This window comes from Sapajus apella, unplaced genomic scaffold (assembly GCF_009761245.1).
Source record: "Sapajus apella isolate SASKATOON/1434 unplaced genomic scaffold, GSC_monkey_1.0 scaffold6, whole genome shotgun sequence".
NCBI lineage: Eukaryota > Metazoa > Chordata > Mammalia > Primates > Cebidae > Sapajus > Sapajus apella.
Genome location: NW_022436946.1, coordinates 59,891,642 through 59,916,944, shown reverse-complemented (window position 1 = coordinate 59,916,944; position 25,303 = coordinate 59,891,642). Strand labels below are relative to the sequence as shown.

The 25,303-nt window shown below is 34.5% G+C and overlaps 1 protein-coding gene across 2 annotated transcripts in view; it reads right to left on the bottom strand.

The window, feature by feature from the left end:
* Positions 1–25,303, bottom strand: part of RNGTT (RNA guanylyltransferase and 5'-phosphatase) — a 343,044-nt gene that overhangs the window by 247,817 nt on the left and 69,924 nt on the right. For both annotated transcript variants that reach the window (XM_032275278.1, XM_032275279.1), the window contains exons 7-8: positions 21,619–21,728; positions 20,342–20,443 (exon numbers count right to left, since the gene is read on the bottom strand). In XM_032275278.1, the coding sequence (XP_032131169.1) occupies positions 20,342–20,443; positions 21,619–21,728 (212 nt within the window). The remainder of the gene's footprint in view (positions 1–20,341; positions 20,444–21,618; positions 21,729–25,303) is intronic.

Genomic DNA, 25,303 nt, shown 5'->3' with positions numbered 1-25,303 from the left:
ATACAATGGAATGATTATAATAGAATGATTTCTCCTAAGACACTATGAAAATAACAGCAAGTTTTTTTTTTAAGTATAAAACTATATGATGGCTTTTAAAATATGTCCTGAAAGTCCACAAAATTATTTGACACTCTTATCCTCAAGAGATGAAGCTTAATTCCCCTCCCTGTAAGTGTTGGCTAGACTAATACGTTACTTGCAACAAACAGAATATGGCAGAAGTGGATTGTACGTCATTTCTGGGGCTAGATTAGATTAGATTATAAAGAGACTACTACTTCCATCTTGGGTGTTCTCCTGGATCATTTGCTCTGAGTAAAGCTGGCTGCCATATGGTGAGCAGACTCAGGCAGCTGTGAGAACCCACTCGGAACCCCAGAACTGGTATGAAGATTATTTTAACCAGGAGATATTTGAGAGTCAACAAATGCAGAAAGGCAGCTTCTCAGAACTTTCCTTATCTGACTAAAAGCAGAAACTTCTGAGAATGAAGCTGCCATAAATCTTCTCTTCAAGGCAGCTTCACTCCCAGAAAGAAGACCGAGAGTAAAACTATCATAAATCCCCTCTCCAGGAGAGTTTTATGGCCATAAAGAAGATGTAAAAGACCATTCACCGCTGTAAAAACAAACATTACCACAAACTTTCTTAACTTCTATTTGTTCCTCTAAAAATCCACTTATCATTCCTAAAGAAATCCATTTTTTTCTTACACTGAAGCCTATTCTCTACCTTCCCTTTCCCCCATTAAGTTAGGCATAGAAACTTTAGGCATACTCCCATTAAGTGAGGCATACTAACTTTAACCATGTTGCAAGCCACTTCTTTTGTGCACGTCCATACATACACAAACTAACTTTGTTTTTTCTCTAGCTAATCTATGTTTTGTCAGTTTAATTTGTAGGCCTAACTACTGAACCTAAACGGGTACAGAAAAGTTTTTCCTCCCCACTGGCAAGAAATGGAGGCCTCATGCCAACAGCCAGTTGAGGAACTGAGGTCTGCCATCAACCACGAGTGAGCTTAGAAGGGGACTCTTGAAATGACAACAGCCCTGGCCAACAGCTTGACTGCAATCTGATAGAAGACACTGAACCAGAATCACCCAACTTAATAGGTACAAAAAAAAAAAAGAATGAATAAGACCTACTATTTGATAGGATAGGATACAATAGGATGACTACAGTCAACCATAACTTAACTGTACATTTCAAAATAACTTAGAGTGTAATTGGATTGTTTGTAACAAGGGGAAAATGCTTGAGGTGATGGATTTAAGAAAAACAAAAAAGACTTTCCCAACTAAATTGCTCCCAAGAAACTATGATGATAGTAAATATTTTAATTTTAAACTGTTATATTTTGGGATAATTTTAGGGTAATTTATTAGGAATGGCTATAACGATTAAGATAATGAAGGGAAGGGGAAAAGAACATCAGCAGATGCACTATTTCATTAAATTTCTGGTTGACAAGAAATAGATGGAGAAATACTGAAAAGTGCTGAGAAGCATGCACAGAGGTATCAGGATTCACAGATGGAGATGCCTATTTTACAAAACCCCAAAGAAGATCCAGACTCAGAACCATCAAGTGCACAGGATGACTATAGTGACATATGGACTGAAAATGAGGGATTGGTTATTTTTAGCTACATACAATTAAATTCTCACAACTTATACACACAACACACAGGTTATTCCTCAAGGGAAAAAGAAAAATCAGAGAGTTCTTCTCTAAAGAAACTAAAACAGGATGGGAAGGTGAACAGAAAAAATAAAGTAACATAAAACTACCAAATGGGTAGTGAGGGGAGAGCAACTAAGCACAACTGCTTATCATAAAGCAAAGGTCAGAAGTTGACAAACCCAGCCCACATTCAGGGAGCTTCCAAGCAGCTTCTCTGCCTCATTTCAAATGCACAGCAAACCAAGAATCACCGCACATTTGAAGAAACTAGAAACATAAAGAAGAAAGAGATTCAAGGAAAAAAAAAAATAACTTTACGCTTTTAACTAGTATTCTCATAGATTCAAGAAGCTATCACATCCATAAATCAAGAACAAGTTGTCATGAAAAGGTACAGGCAGGGAACAAGAATGTATGCACCACTGAAAATTAAAAGCATAATTACCAGAATAAGTAATTCAACAAAAAAGAAAGGAAGAAAATAAGAGAAGGTCCTTGAAAAAGAGACAAGGTAAAAATTCTGAGAGAAAAGACTAGAGATGGAAAAGAATCTAGGAAGTCTAACAACCAATAGTTCTAGAAAGGGAAAATAGAAAAAAACATGAAATAAAGTATCAGAAATGAGATCAAATTCCCCTTAATGGAAGAACCCAGGTTTTCAGATTCAAAGAGATCACCAAGTGAAGATCACAACCAACTGAGGGAGGGAGGAGGAAATAACTACAAATAATTATAGACATCAATTGGGAAATTTTAGGCCAAAAACAAAAAATAATTCTAAAAGTTTCCAGTGGCAAGAGTAGACCACTTATAAAGAACTAGAATCTGAAAAAATCAGACTTTTTATCAATAAGAGAGGTTACCAGAAGATAAAGGAACAAGATTTTTAATATTCTGAGGGAAAATCATTTCCATCTAAAATTTTATATACAGCCAAACTATTCAATATAGGGGCAGAGCAACAGCATTTTCATAACCCAGGGGTGTATATGGAGTTACTTCCTGCATATTATTAGAAACTGACTTGGAGAGATATCCTTGCAAAGTAAGAAAATAAACCAAGAGAAATAAAGGTGAAGGGGGGAAAGAAAAGTTAGATGGAATCCAGAAAGCTAGATCCAACCAGAAAAATAGTTGGAAGCACAGTTTTATACAGAGGCAGGAAATCACAGAAGGCTCTAAGAAAGAAAAGTCTTTGGAACAACAAAAAGATAACTGATATAAATAAAGTAACTAAAACCTTGAAAGCACTTGATAATAGGATAAAGGCAATTTGTAAAGACGTATAAAAGTATTTAAATTCAACAACAGAAACACTTTACCTGCAGTGGCAGAGGGGTCATGACATTGAACCTAGGGCAAGTTAGCTGTCCTTCGGTGGTCATTCCCATTCCTGCACTTGTGTGCTCTCTGGTGTAACCTGGTTTGAGAAGCAGGCAAAATACATTTCCCAGACTCCCTTGCCAGCTTACTGGCGGGAGGCAGGAAAAAAGGAGAGAAAAACTTATTTCTTGGTTCTTGGACTAAAAGAAAGAAAGGGTGGGCAAAGAGACTTTGATAAACTACATCTGCAGAAACTCACAAAGGTGACTAATAGACAGTGATATAAACATATGATTTATAGATTTGGAGATAATTACAAGAGTTGAAAATAAAAATAATTAAAAGTGGCTGCCTTGAAGGAGCAGGACTGATGGAGAGGAGAAAGGGATGAGAATGGGTTCTAGCTTTCCTATATTATAAGCTTTCCAGTGTTATCTGATTTGTTTAACAACAATAAGTATTATCTTAACCAGGTAATAATTTTATGTTTAATCATCTAATAGAAAAGTATTTAATAAAGTAGAAAAATATTTATGATATATTAAGCCAAAATACTACGTTACTAAATTATAAATAAAATATACTAAACAGTTTGTATAGAAAACATATTTCACCTAATGAAAGTTCCATTATAGCAGAGATCTAGAATGTTGGAAATTACATAATAGACACTTAAGAAATTGTACAATGAATATGTCTTCATTTAATCAACTGAACAAAAAAATATAGAGAGGGAAAAGTCGAAAAACATACACACCAAAATGTAAGCAGCAACCATCTCTAACTGGTGAAATTACGGATGTTTTTCATGTTTGTCCTGTTCCTTACCTTCATTGGCTAACTTTTCTACAATGAATACAAATTACTTTTATAATGGGGAAACATATGTAAGGCAAAATCATTTTTTTGATTATTATAAGACCAGAATCACAAGGCAAAAAATAAATTTTTGCTTATCAAGTCCAAATCAGAAAAAGTTTCAACTACTACTCTTAATAATAAAATAGATTTAGGAAAGTATACACATACTTGTTGATCTTAACCTCATTAAGAGAATTTGAAAGGTCTGCAAAATAACAGGACACTGCAAACTTATTATTCATAGCACCGATCAGGTAATTAGTTCCAACACAAGCAAATAAATCTCATGAATCTACCAGATCTGTACATAAGAAGCCTCTCTTGGTTGTTTTAATTAGTCACTTTTAGATTAAGTAGCTCTACTCATAATGAGAATGTACAGTGTCTTCATTAGACTTCAAAGTGTAAAATCAAATGATATATTCATTTGTATTAATTACTATTTATGTAACAGGTTATGCTTTTCAGAACGCTATAGCCATACAAGTTGAATATGTAAAATACAGCATTCTTTTAAGTGATCTTCCATCAGAGTATGCCACATGTATTGCTCTAAAGATTTACCTTGATATGGAATAAAATTTAAAAGCCACTTAATGTGTTCTGGGTAACACTATATATCACAGTGGCATGTAAAAAACATTTTGATTTTTATAAAGCAATCCATTTTCATGAAAAGAAAAAATCAAAAGAATTTTTCCAAAAGTTGTGTTTTATTTTATATTTGTCCCTGACTGGCTGATTACTTTCACTTTTCTTTTGTATAAAGCATGCATTCTAGAAAAATCAACTATAATTCTTTCAAAAAATTTTTCACTAATTCACAAAGAGGATCAGGTTTTTTCCCTTTTTTAATCTAAGCTAGTACCTGCCACTTCCATAATCACATATAATAAACAAGAGTATGAGTATGTGAGCAAATAATGAATTCTTAAGAAAGTATCATAGAATCATTAAAAAAAAAAAAAGAAAGAAAAAGGTATGAAAATCCAGTTAACATCTCATCTAACAGATAAGCTCCACTGCTGAGATGAGCAAATGTTCTTCCATCTGGTCAGAGCACTACTCAATATTAAATATCAATACTCAATACTAACTGTCTTACTTATTTCCCACATAAAACTTAAAAATCCATCCAGGAAAACCCAATATTACACTCTTAAAATGAAAACGAGCAGTCATATTTCATATAGAGTATCAAGTAATGCTCTTTAGTAGCCCCTTGGTGTCTCTTACTTAGTTGTCTGGTACTATACATAGTTTTGTTACATCTCTTACTACATCTTAAATTGTACTTCATTTTCCTGCTCAGAATAGGAACTGTATTTTTATTTTCCTCTAATGTCTTGTACTGTCTTTGAGACCTTCTAAGGCTTACAGTAGCTTAATAGCTATCTATTAAAGCAGTAAATATTTTCTGCAAATATATATATTATCCCATTAAGTGAAAGGAATAGTGTAATTTGAATTACCATTACAAAGCAATTTGAAAAAAACTGATAGAGGTTTTTCTATTATTTATTTATAAGAGAACAGCATATAGTATATCACATTATATGGAGGATCAGAAAGTAAGGAAATAAAACAGCAGGTAAAAAGCAAAGGCACAATGTCTGCAGAAACCAAACATCCAACTCTTAATATTGATTATCCCAAGGGGTGGGATAAAAGTTCTCATAGGAAGAACTTTTTAATTTCTTTTTAATGTTTTATAAGAAAGACATTATTAGAATAAATATATTTTAAGACATAAAGATTCATTTATTAGAATAAAACAGTAAAAATTACTATCAAAATATTGAAAAAATAATGAAGACATGACCCGGCAAAAAAAGATTCTGGGCTCTGGAAACAGATCACTTGCATTCAAATCCCAGTCCTGCTACTTACAATAACTACGTGTGACCTTGAAAAAGTTACTTATTCACAACGCTATATTATAGAGTTGTGAGGATTAAATGAGATAAATGTGCTGTGTAAAGTACTCAGAACAGCGCCTAATACACATTAAGTGTTAAGCAAGTTATTACCTGTTATAACTGTTGCCATAGCCAAAATACATAATGAACTTGTGCAACTACACTAGTATTCAAAAAAATGCTAATCAAAGCAATTTTAAAATTCATTTTTCTTTAATTTTTACATCAATAAAGTCTTTTTAAGAAAAAAATTCATTTTCCAATTGTCAACTTGGCTACATTATTTATAGTAAGTGAAACTACCTCAAATAGCCAAGAATATACACTCGAGCAATGCTGCTGGGGTGTATCATACAACCTCTGGCAAGGTATATCATACAACCTCTGGCAACATGAATCAAGGACTTCAAAGGTTTCCATACTATATCTAAATAATACTATTTCTTGTCAAAATTTATACAAAGATGGGCATAAAGAGATCAGTACAGTATTTACACCAAGAAAAAAAAAAACTGGAGTCTAAATGCCCCAATAATAGAAAGCAAACTATTTTTTCTTGGCAGCAATTTTTTTCTTGGCAGCAGTCATTTTTAAAATACATAACAACGAAATACACTCATGTTAAGATAAAAAGCAGAATACAAAAATAATTATGGCTGAGCAAGGTGGCTCAGGCCTGTAATCCCAACAGTTTGGGAGGTCAAGGCAGCCAGATTACTTTGGCCCAGGAGTTCGAGACTAGCCTAGGCAACATGGGGAAACCCTGTCTCAACAACAAAAAAAATATATAAAAATTGACGGGTGCAGTGGCTCATGCCTGTGATCCCAGCACTTTGGGAGGGTGAGGTGGAGGATCACCTGAGGTCAGGAGTTCAAGACCAGCCTGACCAACATGGAGAAACCCAGTCTCTACTAAAGATACAAAATTAGCCAGGCATGGTGGTGCATGCCTGTAACCCCAGCTACTTGGGAGACTGAGGCACAGAAGAATCGCTTGAACCTGGGAGGCATGGGTTGCAGTGAGCTGAGATTGCACCATTGCACTCCATCCTGGGCAACAAGAGCAAAACTCTGTCTCAAAAAAAAAAAAAATCAGCTGTGTGTAGTGGCACGCACCTGTAGTCCCAGCTACTCTGAAGGCTGAGGTGGGAGAATCACTTGAGCTTCGGAGGTTGAGGCTGTAGTGGACCATGAGTGTGCCACTGCACTACAGCCTAGGCAACAGAGTGAGACCCTGTCTCAAAAAATCATCATCATCATCATCATCACCATCATCATCATGTAGTATAGTTCTAATTACCTGACCTGCTAAGCCTACCACAGCTAGCACAATCTCTGGCATATGGTAAATGTTCATAAATATTTGTTAACTACATGAATGAACAAAGAGACAAATTCAGTCTCTTCATTCTATATTGTTTGTTTCTCACTTGTTTGGGTCCAGTAGCCCAGCTCTATTTAGGGGGAAAAAACGTTTGAATATATTAACAAAGAATGAATCTGTTTTCATCTTTCAAAACTTCACGTTTGCTGCCCCAGAACATGGGAAACTGAAAATTTTGAGTTAGGGTTGCACCTATGTTTGCACCAAAGTTTTACATGTATCTGCTTAGCTCTAAGAGTTCTCTAGCCAGATTTTGGTAATAGGTAATAAATTTGGTTGATTTTATTTTTAAATACTCTTTTTTTTTTTTTTTTTGAGACGGAGTTTCGCTCTTGTTACCCAGGCTGGAGTGCAATGGCACGATCTCGGCTCACCACAACCTCCGCCTCCTGGGTTCAGGCAATTCTCCTGCCTCAGCCTCCTGAGTAGCTGGGACTACAGACACGCGCCACCATGCCCAGCAAATTTTTTGTATTTTTAGTAGAGACGGGGTTTCACCATGTTGACCAGGATGGTCTCGATCTCTTGACCTCGTGATCCACCCGCCTCAGCCTCCCAAAGTGCTGGGATTACAGGCTTGAGCCACCGCGCCCGGCCTTTAAATACCATTTCAAAGACAGTATCTCTATTAACCAGAAGTAACTCTCATACTTATGATTTAATTAAAGAATCTACTATTTAAGGGACCTTTTTATCCTTTAGTGAATCCTAAAGATGTGACTACTATCCAACAGGTATTTCAAAGATTTGGTTTTAAAATGTTAGACTGTTTTGCCTTTACTTAATTTTTTTCTTGTACAATAACTATATCACACCTAAAAGAATTCTGAGTGAACTCTGGGAAATCAATGTTGTTTCCCATGTAATAATGGTTTTCAAAATAGTTTAACAACAATAACTAATATGTATTGAGTGCTGTACTAACAAGCATTTTATGTGGGTCTCCACCAATTAATGGAGAAATTCTCTGGTATATTCTTAACTCAACGACTGGCTAAACATTACTTTGAATTAGGTCTTGATTTTTAAATGTTGTTGCATGAGGCACTACAGATTGTGGCTCCCAAGTCAGGTTAAAACTCACAAATAATCAAGGTGCTTTTCAAAAATGCATTTTCTCAGAACCAACCCAGGGTTAATCAATTTGAATCTCTGAATTTTTTTTTTTTTTAATAAAAGGTTCTTATGATGGTAGCACAACTGGAATTGCTGCCCTAAAAAGTTCCATGGTAACCTCAGAGGCCATGCCAGAATGCAACAACCTCAATGCTTTCCTCAATTTGCAGCAACCAAAGCACTGCTGCTTTTATCTATTTCATAGAGGGGGGCTCCAAGAAACATTTAGGCTTGGGGAGGGAGTCAAATGAGTTCTGCTGTTTGTAAAGTCAGGGTCCTTCTTTTTAAACCAATTTACCACAAGATATCATCAAACACAGCTTCAGATCAATAAACAGTGTTTCCGAGCTGACCTCTAAATATTCTCTAGTAGTCTCACTTTCCAGTGATCAAAAAAAAAAAAAAAACACAGGAACCATAGCTTTATTGTGTCCCACCCCATTGCTAGGAAATTGGCCTAGATCCCTAACTACAGTTCTCATGAAACTACTATTAAAAACAGGGCAGAAGTCTTTAAATGACGAGGTCTGGCCTACATTCTCTCTAAGAGTTCTGAATTATCACCAGAGTATGAATACTAAATATTTATTGAGTCCTAAAATTAGTATAGTTAGTACAATTTCCATTACTCTAAGGAAAAACTACCTTAAACCTAATTTATTTTATTGATTGATTGAGACAGGGTCTTGCTCTGTAGCCCAGGATGGAGGATAATGGCGCAATCTCATCTCACTGCAACCTCCGCCTCCTGGGTTCAAATGATTCTTGTGTCTCAGCCTCCCAAGTAGCCAGGATTACAGGTACAAGCCACCACATCTGGCTAATTTTTCTATTTTTAGTAGAGACAGGGTTTTGCCATGTTGGCCAGGCTGATCTCGAACTCCTGACCTCAAGTGATCTGCCCACCTCGGCCTCTCAAAGTGCTGAAATTACTGGCATGACTCACCACGCCCAGCCTAAATCTAATTTTAAAAGCCCAAGTACTAAAATACACAATGATGCTGATTTTGCCACTATCTACTTGTATGATTTGAAACAAATATTTTACTTTTCTGGAATCTGGTCCCTCGGACACCTCCACAAAAACGCTTAAGTTTCCCCAGAACGATTAAAGAAGTAAAAGTCCTTCCCAGACATAACTTTATTTACTGTTGAGTTCCTAAATACTAGGTATGATGTCACAGCTATAACTAATATTTATTGGTAAATAATAAGATAGGAAATAAATTCTTATTTAACTCCAACATTCATTTCATCTCTAGTTCTTATGTTACATATCAGGAACTATTTCCTTTGCTTTCAAAAGAAAACTAGAGCCAAAAAGAAATTTATAAAAAACTAAGTGAACAAATCTAAATGAAAGCAGTATACACAATACCTAATTGATCATAATTTGACTCATTCTGTTCCTAAATGATAAGATATATTTTGTTTTTTGTTTGTAGTTCACTGAAAATTATTCCAGAGACATCTGAAACCTCTTTAATATTCTTCTCAGTATGTAAGACTTTTCTAGCCTAGCATCTCATTACCTTATCCATACTATTCCTGTCTGAACATTCGGCTCCAGTCATTAGAATAAACATATTTTGTTATTCATCTCATGGTCCTTCACAGAAAAAGTTTAGATTAGAATGAAAACTTAAAGCCAGGTTATAGGAAAAACTTAAAGCAAGGGATTCTGTCTTAAGCAGTCCTAATCCATGCAGCACCTAACACAGAGCCCTAAAGGTAATTAAAGTTTTCAATATAATTTCTGAATGAACAAAAGACAGAAGGGAATTCCCAGACCAGGACTCAGGAAAATAAACCTGTCTATAATTTCCTTCAGGAAGTATTATACAAATGTATCTCACCTCCTTAAACAGATGTGTTATGAAAAGCCGAACATAAATACATTTCCATAAATGCCTAAGTGGCTTTTTTATACCCTGCAATAAATTTTCCTTATAAAGCAACTCCCAAATTTACCTTTTACATTCAGTTTTTCTTGAAGTAGGGTATGCTTGTATATGTGTATTATATAAATAAGTCAAAAGATATAGATATAAATATAGATATACATGTAAAAATTACAACCATAGCACTAGCCCTTTTGTTGGGCTATTACATTATTCCTATAGTCTTATATTTTTCCTGTGTCAAGCACAATCTGAGTTATTATCTTTTACTTTACTATTTGCATTACAACAGTAGTTATTAAAAACATTTGGTTTTTACCTACTGATTCAATAACAGTTGAAATTAAATTTATAGTACTTAAACTCTCAGCAGAAAGAATTAAAATGTGTGGAAATTAATTGTAAAATTTTTATATAGTTCTAAATCTTTACCACTTTCAATGGATGTTGGATTAATTTCTTCTGAAGATTTCTTTTTATTGTATTACAAAGTCTGCTAATAAACTAAGTACACAAATTCTATTATAAAATTCTATCTTTTCCCAGAATATCTGTGAGCAAGCAGCATTTCACAATTACAAGATAGTTCAATTCAAACTGTAACTACAGTGCCATTATATTACTTCTCCTGGTACTGCATTTACACTCTAGCAGAGCTGACTCCTCCTCCTGGGAAGAGCCATGAAAATAATGAAATAAGAATACTCAAGACAAAAGAAACATTAAGAAAGAAGTGTAATATATTTTAGGAACTGTCAGAAGTACAATGAGCTCCTTTAAAATAAACTTTGATTATTTGGCAGCTTTCAACAAAATTGAAGGACAATCTAATCAAGGAGTCATAAAGACTTACAAAGCAACTATCAAGTGTAACTGCGAATCATTGAGAATCATGAAAGCAGGGGGAGGGAGCAAGGGGGCTGGTATATTTCAATACACCTTCACCAATATTATGGTTTAATAAAACGATTTTATCATATGCATGAAGTATATTTTCATCAAAATACTCAAACTGCATTTTTGGCTTATTTAATTTACAGAAAATGGAAATTAGCCAAATCTACAAATACTTGATAATGACCAGTTCTCACTATCAAAACCTCAGCCAAATTGAAAATCCCACTATCTGATAGGAAAAGTCTGACTTCATTTTTATTCCAAGTACACAAGTTAATAAACGTTTTGTACCAATTATCTCACATTTGAATTTCAATGTGAGACAGACAGACAGATTTTAAAAACCCTGCTATAACTGTCTCTTGGATGAAATGAGGTACTTTCACTAACTCTTAATAATGTTCTCTTTGCTGTCTTGGAAATCTCCCTCAGGAGAGACATTTGTTAACAACAGCCAAAGGAAAAAAGAGAGGAAATATTTAAAGGAAAAGTGTTATCACTTTCAACTTACTCCCACTGCCCTACTCTATACTACAAAAACTGAGAATATCCCCACCCAATCCAAAATATGTTGTTGCTAAATTCAACAGACACTTTTCATTCCTTAGCTTACTAATTATAAGATTTAACCTTTCTTTGGAGACATTCTTCCTTTCCCTCAGCTTCAATGGCAGACATTTCTCCTGGTTTTCTCCCACCTCCCTTACTCTCAGTCACTATTGCTTCCTCTACTCAGCAGTCTGTCCACATCCCTCTCTTTGCTATCACATGCTATTATCTCCTTAATCTGTATCTTCAATCCAGATTATTCTCCTAAACCCAAGATCCAAATACCTAAATATACAAAGAATGCTAAGAAAATGTGTGCCAGAGGTATACCTAACCTAATTCATTCCACTATCTTGTTTTCTCAGAAAATAAATTTTATTTACACTTATTTAATCAACTGGGAATTAATCTGCTGAAGCTCTAAATTGAATTTGTGCCAAGCTGTTAATCAATTATCCCCAAACACTTTATTATTAGTTAAATAATTATCTGCAAGTTCTATGAGATAAGGACAGTGTTCACACTGCTCACTGCTGTTTCCCCAGAACATAGCACAGTGCCTGACACAGAGCGGCGATGCAAGAAACAGAAACTATAATCTGGTGAATTACTAAAGTCTCAGGGGTGGAGAATGTAATGAGAGATAATTTTCAAAGCTCAAGAAAAAGTTAAATAAACAAAATTTTAAAATTCAAAACTTCAACAAGTTAAAATATAACCAAGTGCTATGGTTTGAAAATCCATGGTGAAACTTTATCTCCAGTGCAACAGTACTAAGAGATGGAATCTCTAGGAGGTGATTAGGCCATGAGGGCTCTGCCCTCATGCATGAGATTAGCAATCTTACAAAAGGACTGGAGGTAACTAGCCAGGCCCTTTTGCTCTTCCACCACGAATATACCATGAAGTATATTTTCATCAAAATACTCAAACTGCATTTTTGGCTTATTTAATATACAGAAAATGGAAATTACAGCATTCGCGCCTTCAGCCATCGGAGGACGCCATACCAAGGAACCATCTTGGAAGCAAAAAGCAACCTTCACCAGACAGTGAACCTGCTAGCACCTTGATTCTGAACTTCCTAGACTCCAGAACTGTGAAAAATGAATTTCTGTTCTTTATAAATCTCAGGTATTTTACTACAGCAGCACAAACGAAATAAGATGTTAACTATGATTAAATGCTGGAAACCTTTTCTAAGGAAGCTCGCTGATCTTCCCAAAACATTCTTAAGATTTCAGCTCAAGAAGACTGTTTTCCTCCATAGAAAGCAATATAAGAATAGGAGTACCCACTCAGGTACAGGCTGAGCTATAGAGAGAAGAACAGGTAGGAGCCCAGAGTCTTTGCGGAAAAAAAAAAAAAAAAAATCGAAGTGCATTTGGGAAGTAGGTGGGATGTGCTATATAAAACATACTTTGCAAAGTTAAGTGAGAATCCTGTGGATCAGAATTAGAGATGCTAGGCCTTCCTTTTGACTTCAACTCCTACCAAAACCATACATTTCTCATCTCAAAAACCTTCCACTATTATAAAAGATACTGCAAAGAAATAACGAAACACACGGCTGGTCAGTACATTTAAAATAAGCCTTTTGTATATTACCACCCAATACACAGGCAAGGTGGTCACTATCAGAATGACATACTTCCAAGTGGATCATCATGACTCAGTTCCAACCTTAGAAGATAGTCTTCAAAATGAATTTATGGTATTAATTCTTCATAGCAAAGTAATAATGGTAACAATGACAATAAAAGAAGTTTTAAAATATGTAGAAATGCTACATTGCCTATAATTTAAAAGTCTTCCAGATTAAGAAAATCAAGCCATACAAATATTAGAAGAAATATGGGAGAATTAATTCTTCTTTAACCTCAGTAAAGTTTAGTTAGAAACCTCAGTATAGTTAGAAAGGAGAGGCTTTCTAACTATAAATCAAAATCAAGAGGCAATAAAAATTAATAAATTTGATTTCATAAAAATAATAAAATTTTGTATGTCAAAAAAACATGAACAAAGTCGAAAGATAACAGAAAAGAAATAAGGACAGATAATTCACAAAAAATATAAGTACAGCCATGAGAGGATGTTCAAACTCATTCATAATTAAAACTAGAATGAAATACCATTTCTCATTAACCACACTGGTGAAAATTTAAAATTTTGCCAACACACTCTGTTAGCAAGGCTGTGGTGGTATAGGCATTCTCACAAACTGCCTGTGGGCATACAATCTGGCACTACCCCTTTGGAGAAAAACTCGTACTATCTAACAAAACTTCGTATACACCTAGCCTTCAACTCAGCAATCCTTCTTTCTAGAAATTGACCCTGAAATTAGACTTTCAACAATATGGGAAGAAAGTCAGCCCAAAGTTATTCATCACAGCATCATTTGCAATTACAAAATACTACTAACAATCTAAACATCTGTATATAGGAGAGTAATTGAATAAACTATGTACTCACACGATGAGTACTATGCAGCTGTTAAAAAAAGAATGAAGATGACATCTGTAAAGTGAAATGCAGTGGTTTCTAGAATATGCTGTTAAATGGAAAAAACAAGGTGAAAAGACTATCTAATTCTAAAATGTATGGTATCTTTCCTATAAGAAAGGGGAAAAAGAAAAGTAAATCTGCTCATCTGTACAAAAATAAATACAAGAAGGGTAAATCAGAAAATGATGAGTCAGGTTATTTAAGGGGGTGGGTAGGAATAGAATGAAAAGACAAGAGAAAAGGAAAGGGTTAAAAGGAAAAGGAGAGGCCGGGCGCGGTGGCTCAAGCCTGTAATCCCAGCACTTTGGGAGGCCGAGGCGGGTGGATCACGAGGTCAAGAGATCGAGACTATCCTGGTCAACATGGTGAAACTCCGTCTCTACTGAAAATACAAAAAATCAGCTGGGCATGGTGGCACGTGCCTGTAACCCCAGCTACTCAGGAGGCAGGAGAATTGCCTGAACCCAGGAGGCAGAGGTTGCAGTGAGCCAAGATCGCGCCATCGCACTCCAGCCTGGGTAACAAGAGCAAAACTCCATCTCAAAAAATAAAAATAAAAAAGGGAAAGGAGAAAGTAACATTTCTCAGAGTATACCACTCTGTAGTTTTGACTTTCAGAATCATGGTAGTGTTTCACACACTCAGAAAAATGAAAAATTAAAATCAACAAAGGATGAGGGCAAACTCAGAATATAAGCAGAAACAAATGAAACTAATTACAAATGAAAACTAACTACATTAAAGGAGTTGGCAGGAAGAGAGAAAATAAGTAACTTTGGAACACAGTACACTTGAACTATATGCCCTAAGGCTAAAGTCAGACCAACTGTTCACACATATTACACTCTATTCAAATGGATTTCTCATAGTGGCTTGGGGTAGCAATTCCAAAACTACTCTATGTATATTATAGTAAATATTATGGATAATACAAAACAAGTGTCTCCCTGTCGGAGAGAGGAGTTACAAATAGAAAATGAGAAAAACTTCAATAAATCCTATGGCAGTGAATTAGAATTGGAAATATCACTATGAAGTCACGATCTTGAAAAAAAAAAAATGTATGCATACAAATACAGACAAAGACAGATGCTTAAATAGATACAGGTGTGTATTTATGTATACACACACACATTTCCTAGTTCTATCTTCTGAGAGGGCCTAGAAGCAATGACATCCCAGTACTAACAAGCCCAACTTGTATGCAGAAATCGGTTTCTAAATACCACTCCTTAGAGAAACAGTTGATTCCAGGGCTGGGGTAGGAAAAGTACAAGACAAGTCTGCAACATCTAGGGGTGCCAGAAACAAGGAAGTACTCAAAATATGAGGGGGAGATGTCGAAAGACAGGAGTCACTTGATGGGGCTCTTAACAGTCAAATGAGACATTTGGAGCAATAAAGTAATTACTAAGATAGATTATAACTCACAGAATATAATACATGTCTATGAGTCCATACTGATAGGAATAAAAAAAGAAAGAAAATTTCAAAATGAGAAAGAAGTGAAAGTTCTTCCTAACAGCTGAATTCCACTATTCTATTTAGCAAACATATAACAGTGGTAATTGTTTCAGGTGAATCATCAATTAATGTTAAAAATAATGGGGAAAAGTATAAGAAATAGAATATTTACATGGCCTCAGAGTATCTCTCCCACATATTCTTAAGTACAAAGGAAAAATAACTGTATCATGGCAGACATGCCTTTATCAATAAATAAAATAATAAATACAAAATAAAAATAAATAAAATAACAAACAGCCATAACTTTATCAATCTGGCACACACCAACTAAATCTCTTGCTCAAAGTCAACATCATCACTAACAGAACAATTCAACACTATGTGCCTCCTGAAATGACACGCAGAATATTACTACTGTGATGTTCTTGCAAGCATGCCCAACTTAATTACGAGGAAACATCAAACAAACTCAATTTGAGAGACAAGCTACAAGGTAGCTGGCCAATGCTATGCCAAAGTGTCAGGGTCATGAAAGAAAGCCGAAAGAGCCGGGCACGGTGGCTCAAGCCTGTAATCCCAGCACTTTGGGAGGCCGAGGCGGGTGGATCACGAGGTCAGGAGATCGAGACCATCCTGGTCAACATGGTGAAACCCCGTCTCTACTAAAAATACAAAAATTCAGCTGGGCATGGTGGCGTATGCCTGTAATCCCAGCTATTCAGGAGGCTGAGGCAGGAGAATTGCCTGAACCCAGGAGGCGGAGGTTGTGGTGAGCCGAGATCGCGCCATTGCACTCCAGCCTGGGTAACAAGAGCGAAACTCCGTCTCAAAAAAAAAAAAAAAAAGAAAGCCGAAGGAATAATTGCAGAGAAAAAAGGAAGGGACATGGCAACCTAATGAAACACGTGATCTAGACTGGATCCTGGACCAGAAACAGGACATAATATTGAGATTTTTGGTGAAATCTGAATAACACCAATAATCAATACATTGGTGTTAATGTCTTGATTTTGGCCATTGTACTATAATAACATAAGATGTTAACACTTGGGGAATCTGGTTAAGAGCACATGGAAATCCTTTGTACTATTTTTGGAAGATTTTCTAAATCTGACATAATTCCAAATTAGAAGACTTTTTTAAATGTTTAATTCCTAGAAATCCCAAAAAATGCAACCAAAAGTATTCAGAGCTATAAAAACTAAAGACAGCTCATTTTTTAAAGTATGATTTTATTGAAATACAAGAAACCTAATTAATTCTTCCATCAAATAAACTACAGCAGCTTAGTCTCCATCAATTCATCTATTACAACTAATAAAATTTCTCACTGTTTCATTTCTAATAATGTTTGTATTTCTGTTTATATTACCTGGCTTTACATTTCAGAAATATTCCCTAGTCTACAATGTTTTAGAATCCACTAGAGTTTCCTAACAAAACCACTCTAGGCCAACAGGGGAGAATACTTGAGGCCAGGAGTTTCAGACCAGCCTGGGCAACATAGCAAAACCCAGTTTATTTAATAAATAAAAAAATAAAATAAAAAGCCACTCTACTTACTGTTATCTCCAGGCCTTCAGGCCTTGGTGAGGCTAATGGAAAATTCTTACACAATACCTTTTATTATTAACTATATCCAGGTTTCCTATTACACTCAATTTCAGGGATCCTTGGTTTAAATATTCTTACTAGATATAACAAATTGCCATTAAATTATGAAAATAAGGATAATAAAAAGAAATCCTACACTCTATCCTGACATAGCTTTAATGACAATGGAGTCCAGGGTTCACAGCTATTAATCAGCTATTCTGATTTCATAGCTTCCAAAACCATCTACAGCCTCCTCAGGCTCTTTTCACCTTATTCAGTCACAGAAAGTCCCTCTTCCATGCTAACAGACTTAAATTCTACTGCGCAAAAGAAAGATTTTGCACTGGTCCAGAAACACCTTGCAAAATTTTCTTTCTCCCAGAATAAATTATCCTGAAACAAAGTAGGTATTCAATAAATACTCAGGAGTTTTCCTTTTGGTTTTGGAGGAGCCTGGTTCTAGGAGAAATTAAATATTTCCATTACCAATCAAAACATCTTAGCCAATTACTTCACAAAAAATTACTTTAGCCAATCATCTAGGGGTCTAACAATACTGAGACACAGAAGAAGGTGACACAACTACAGAGAAGGAAAAAAAAAATCAGCAAAAGTTGGATGGTAGAAACAAGATACAAATTTTGCAGTATTTATTATTTTGTCCAAGGCTTACCATGATACGGTGTGAAGAAAGCAATGCAGAAAATAAAGAGTATCTAAGGCCAGGAGTGGTGGCTCATGCCCATATCCTAACACTTTGGAAAGCCAAAGCAGGAGGATCACTCCAGCCTAGGAGTTCACGACCAGCCTGAGCTACATGGCAAGACTGTATCTCTACCAAAATTTTAAAAATTAGTTGGGCACAGTGATGCCTATCTGTAATCTCAGCTACTTGAGGCTGAGGTAGGAAGATGGCTTGAGCCCAGGAGGTCGAGGTTGCAGAGAGCAATCGTGCCACTGCACTCTAGCCTAGGCAACAGAGTAAGGGCCCTCTCTCAAAGAAATAAAAAACTTTAACACAAAGGAAAAAAAAAAAAAGAGTACCTAAAACATGAAACTTCTAAGAAGTTAAATCTATGCCTTAATCCCAAATCCTGAGTTCATTTTGTAGCGTAAAGCCTAGAGATAGATGCCTTGACCTCACATTTTCCACTCTTTATCCACTCAAAGAGGTAGGTAATAAACCCATTTGTTAAGACATTTTTACATATCCACTAAAATATATATCTCAACAACATCCTTACTACCAATTTAATAAATTCTGAACATAATCTAACCCAACAGAAAGATAACAGAGAACAGAGAGAGTTCACCATTTTTAGATATAAAATATAATTTTAGTATTCTAAAAATAAGCAGAAAGGATAATTTTCATTTATCCGTCAAAAACCCATATCCACAGAAAAGGGTGCAGAAGGAGTAAATGATCCAAGTTATCTGTATATGGATCTATAACTATATACGCCTTTATATAACTGCTGCAAGCACACAAGGCACATTTTTTTCATTTTATTTCTATACTGTTTGAATTTTGTGTTAGGCATTATTATTAATTTTTAAGGCTAGTTCATTGTGGGAATTCAAAATAATATGAACAAATAAGCATATAAATATCAAATACTTGTTATTTCACTACTTGAATTAGTACACAAAGCATTAACAATAAAAACTGTAACTGCCATATAACCCAGAGAAAAAGATCAATACCATAATGATGGTATGATAATCTCTAGGTGGTAAAATCTCTCTTTTATTTTCTTCTTTTTTTAATATTATTTTCTGAATTTTGTCAAATGAATCTGTCTTATCTATAAAATACCCTAAAAAAGCTAAAAAATGCTAAACTGAGGGGAAAAGTTATTTCCAGCAAAGGCAGATAGTTAAAATAAATGAAAATATTTTTACATATTCCCAATAAAAATCAAATATAATTAAATACTTAAACATTCTGGAAAGCATATCATATTAAAATATCATTATATTCACCTAATATTGAAAACAAGTTGTATCTGCTCCACTTCTTGTCTCCATATATATCTTTTAAGGTAACTACACATTAAATGTAGATGGAGATGGCACAATACAAAGAGTATAACTGCCACGTAAGATGTTCAAAAACTCATAAAAATTAAATAGAATCTTTCTTCCAAATAACACTTAAAAGCTAATATATATGTACTTCTAGTTATTCGAAAACATTTTATTATGAAATGGTTAATGACTTCTATGTTAATATCTGTCAAAATAATTATTTCAACTATTTATAACATTTGCTGAATGAATATGTACATATAGCAAAACTGTAATGGATCCAAAAAGCATGGATTACAAAAGAAGTAGTAAAATGTTGCTGATGAAGAATAAAATTTCTACTAGTAACTTGGCCAGCCTGGGCAACATAAGGAGACCTCATCCTTACAAAAGTTTTAAAAATTAGCTAGGCAGGGTGGCACATTCCCATAATCCCAGCTACTCAGGAGGCTGAGCTACTACTCAGGAGACTGAGGTGAGACGATTGCTTGAGCCCAGGAGTTCAAGGCTGCAGTGAGCCTTGATGGTACCACTGCATTCCAGCCTGAGTGACAAGAGCAAAACCCTGTCTCAAATTTTAAAAATCTTAAACCTCAGAAATATAAAATTTGAAATTAAGCTTTGTTGTAATAATGCAACAACCTTACAAGTATATAAAGAGAATAAGGCAATTATTCAAAGGAGTAAAATACAGAATGAATCAGAGAGAGTTCATCATTTTCAGATTATAAACTGGCAATTTACCTATTAACTTTGACATGTCCAATATCATTAAAAAATAAGGTAGTGGGGAACAGACATACCAAAAATCATATCATTTAGATAAAAACACTTTCAAACTTAACACCTAGTTATAAATTTATATTAAACTAACTAAAGCTCTGAAGCCAAAAATTTAGCAGAGTGAGAGATAGCTGTATTACATAGCTTAGAATACATACTAGCAAACCAAAAAATATACAATTTTTTGAAATGTTTATTTTGCCGTCAACATCAGAAAGTCACACTCTCCAGAGTGCAAACTTTCCTAACAACAAAGCAATATTCTTCAAGCATTAGGGTTATTTGTATAATTTTTTTTTAGAAGTCTAACTTACCGAGTACCATCTGCTTTCCAGCTTACTTTATATGGCTTCAGGTCTAAAAGTTTAATATTTTGCTTATCCATGGAAACTGGCTGTGCTCCAGGGAATCCAGACCTTAAAGAAGAACTTGGTATTACTATTGTGGCTGGTATTCATACAAAGCAATACATGTCTTAAACCAATCTCAAATGAATCACACATTTATCACAATGTTCTCCCTATCATGAGATTAATGTCAACTGGAATAACATCCACTTACACAAAGATACTAACAAAATACTTTCTTGACATTTCAGAATGCAAGTTAACAGAGTTCTAAATTACCACTGCTACAGTGTAATTACTGAGCTAATTCAAAAATATTAGTATACATGATCTAAATAGTAAAGCAGGTATGTTTACAAGTATTGTACGTTAGGAAGAAGTTTAAATCTTGGCTTAATTACCTTACATGATATTCAGACCCCATATTTCTCCAACATGACACTGCCAACTTGACATAATGCAAGGTTGGCAACTTTCTCCTCAAAAGATACCCAGAAGTGACAAAACAGTAGATCAAGATTAAGGTACATGGGCAAGGGTTTACCACAACATTAAAACCGATCTTATTTCTTCATTATTTTCATATTCTAGGTAAAACTACTTCTAGTTGATTTATCTAGTATTTATGTAACAGTACTAAAAGTTCTTTACATTAGGAATTTATGTTAGGAATTTTTAACAATTAATAATCCTTTTTCCTATGTTTAACTGTATTACAATTATTTACCACAGATACCAATGATCAGCAAAAATTACCACAGACCAAGACCTGAGAGCAACAGATAAGAGCAATGAATGCTCTCTTGAATCCAACACAAAATGTCTGAAAGATATTTTCAAGTCATGGCAGGGAATACCACAACTTGAATATATTTAAAGCTGATTTTCCCAGATTTCTGATTACAGAAAAACTAGAAAATAAGGCAGATCCAAATTTCACCTCTTCTCTCTTAACAAATTGAGAGACTAGCTCAATCAGCAGCAGTAGAGTCAAAGACATGAAACAAATACTAGACAGTGAAAATAATAATTCTCCATTAATTTAGGAAAATATGTGAGTCTTTTAATTTTGACTCGACTCTCTGGTTATTACATTGATAGTCTTGAAAGAACTCTGACACCTTTAAAGAATTATATTGCAAACATACTGACTTCAAGGAGCCAAGAAGATATGTCAATGCTTGTATTAATTTTAAGTGTTGCAAAATTATAAATTTTATTCAAAATTTTAAAATATTTATTACCCTTCCCAGCCACAGAATTGATGACACTTCTGCTGTACCTCTCCTAACTTTGGCTGTGTTGTTACTTGAGTTACACCTTTAACAGTAACACCTTCCAAGAAAATAGCGCCCTTTAAAAAAAAGGAAAAACAAGGAAAAGAAAAATATTTTATTAGAGTTCAAATCCATTTACAAAAAAGAGACTGAGAGATAAATCAGTTTGTTTTCACAAATCTTGGCAAGTCAATATATCTAACAGAAGTGGTCTGCTGAATAAACTCCCCTAGGATCACTGTACACTAGTTTCCCTAAGTCCAGCATATGGTTTTCAATACACATATGTACTCTCCAGGTGCTTCTCAAATCATAACACTAATAATAATTTATCTACCATTTACTGAAAGCCAAGCACAATGTCTGGCATCTTACAAACATTTTCTCTAATCCTTATTATACTGGAAAATAGATTGTATTATATTTATTTCACAGATGAATAAATAAGACATAAAGATTTTATGTAAATCAAGCAGTAAAAGACAGAATTTGAACAGGCCTACACTATATCAATCACCAATGGAAAGAAAAGGGAAGGAGTTGTGTCGTTATGAGTGAAATATAGTCAAATATGAGTGAGGGTATAAACACCAAAACCTATACCTTTGTAAACTAGAATAACAGTGTAGGCAAAGTGGCCAAGCCACAGTCACTAGATATATTAACATACTAATAGAACAAAATATTACTCATCATGGAGTTTTTAATATAAACTTTTTAACTCAAAACTACATATTTTGAAATATCACAGCCAAAAAAAAAAAAAAAAAAAAAAGAAATATCACAGCAAAGTAAAGCAGACGGAGAATATCAAACAAATAAGGAATATTTCTGGAAATTTTAAAACCTAAAAAAATAGTCTAGATGTATGCTACAGTTCTTTTCAGGTCATAAAAGGGCTGGCATAAGTCTTAAGAAAAATCTATGAAACCATTCTAGCTGTTAATGTAATTAGGGAATAAAAAATATAGTCTACAAGCTACAATGTTCAACCTTCTGACAAAGACTTGGCAATCTAAGCCACTTGAGAAAGGAAAAAAGAACACTTAATATTTCATTCACACACATTCTTGTTAAATCTGGAAGAATCCTGAATGCTTTTAGTAGACACTAGTCCCACTTACTGTCCCTAATTTTTACCACTTTTTATACTTAGCTGCCTTCCAGTTTGCTTTCCCTAAATAACCATAATTTAAGAATTTCATGAGACAATGGATCAAAGAGTACTATCCCTCTCCTATTATACCGTTACCTCTCTGTACTAGCCAATGACATTTCTGTTTAAAACCATTTCTATCATTAAGTACAACCACTAAAGAAAGAAAAAAAGAGTATTTTTAAAAGAAAGCTCAACCAGGTAGATGAGGTTTATAACATATTTACTTATTGAGAGTGCTCAGATAATTTCAATAGCCTTATAAAATTATCTTATTTTGCTAATTTAAAAGAGAACACTTCTTTTTAGAGAGTTCAATATTAAGCATCTTAATTCTGATGGCATTAACAGCATGAGATGTTCTTTTTAAGTTTTACACGAAGAAAGTATCTAGCTTCATTTATCAACATGTATTTCCTATGCAAAGTTAAGAAATTTACACTAACTTCTGAAACGGGCAAAATAAAAAAAGCAAAGGCCAAATTAACATAAGTTACTACTAAAAACACAAACATTATTTCTTTCAAATAATAAAAGGAACTAATGCATAGAAAATGTGATCAACATTCAACCAAGCACTTTCCCACAATACTACCACAGAAATATTTTTAAAACATTTCTATAGAGTTGAATAAGGTGAATATCTTTAATTTAGCAGAGCCAATAAATACTGAGCATCAGTACAGATCTAACAACTATTGAGTTTGGTTATAAAAGTTAACCCCAATCATCCAGTAAACGTCTGTCATCCATTTATTGTTCTTGTTCCTTAATCTTTCCTACAATGCATCAACTTCTTTTTTAACTTCCTCTATTTTCTTCCAGAACAAATATTACTAAGTAAAAAGAAAGGTAGAAGTAAGTCCAATAAAAAAAGTGTGATACACTTCATATACAAATCATACTTAGTAACTTTCGGCTAACATAATTTGCTATGTACTATTACTACAATAGTTTCCTCTGACAAAACACAATTTTTATATCATTCAAAATTATGTAATAACTCCAAGAAAGATCACCACTAAACAGTGGCCAGGTGTGGTGACTAATGCCTGTAATCCCAGCACTTTGGGAGGCTGAGTCAGGAGGACTGCTTGAGCCCAAGAGTTCAAGACCAGCCTGGGCAACATAGTGAGACCCGTCTCTATTTATAAAAATAAAAAATAATTAATTTAAAAAATAAATTCTAAATAGCAGTGTCTTAGGTCTGGAACTATTGTGAACATACTATAATTGAGTATTAAAGTCACTGACATTTATTTTCACTTTTCAACAAATTATTATTTCTGCTTGTGAGAAAACAGAAAAATCAAAAGTAAAAAAAGTATGTTTATAAAAATATATTTTGTAAACAGTCTACTAGCCTTAAAATTAAAATCTATAAGGCTATCACAACAGAAATGAGTGATCCTTTAGACAGAAATTTAGTAAATAATTACAGAAGATGGAGGCAATTTATGTGAGAGAGAGCTGTGTGTGTCTGTGTGTGTCTGTGTGTGTTTTAATAGAAAATGTACACAAGTATGTATGCACAATAAATGTATTTTCATAATGAGAAAAATACATTCATTATTTGATTCAAAGAAATAATGTCAGACATCAATTCAAGGAGCAAGCAACATACACGTAAGTCATACTCTTTTAACTTAGTAATGCATGCACTCAAAAGACGAACAAAGAAGGTGTCTTAGGAATGTGAGTGGCCAAGCACAGGATAGGACATGTACCACAGTTATAAACTCAAAGAGAACTATCAGAATTAACTACAAGGAGTCCATTACTTGAATACATAGTTATATCAATATAAGTCAGTAAAGTAAGACTCTACCTAACAAAAATAAAGTCTCAAACCAAAATACCTTCATTATGTCAAGAGATGTGAGCTACAAAATAATTAGTCACTCTTAGATTGTCTGTTAACTATCTTTAACCTCAGATAGAAATAAAAGAAAAATGAAAGCTTTTCCAACCATAAATGAAGTAAGTAATTACATCTATGCTTCTCATCCCCATCAACCACAGATCAACTACTGTTGACACCATCCACAATTCAACTTTCCAGTCCCCTTTCTTCTCTGATTGTTTTGTACTCATTGCTTTAAAGCCCCTTTTCCTTGTTCATCTCATCAATATTCACCTTCCCAAAGAGTTCCATGTAAGCCCTGGAATTCCTTTTTCATAAATAACCTTCCCCTATTACCTCAGCCTTTTTCTTGAACACCTATACCCTGTGTCTCAACTAAAAGCTAGCTCTCCCCAGGGAGACCACTTCATCTTAAAGCTACTTATTCTCCCACTGACCAAGATCCATGGCAGTAGTATAAACAACTATTCTACCTCCTCACTGCTTTCCTAATCTCTTTCAAAAGACCCTCTTCTGTTTACTCTAATTCCCTTCAGCTGTACCACTCAGCTGTGGTAAAGCAGAAATCCACCATGGTTGCTGGCATAACAACTCTCTTTAAGAGCTGTCCTCCCCACCCACAAAGATGGGGC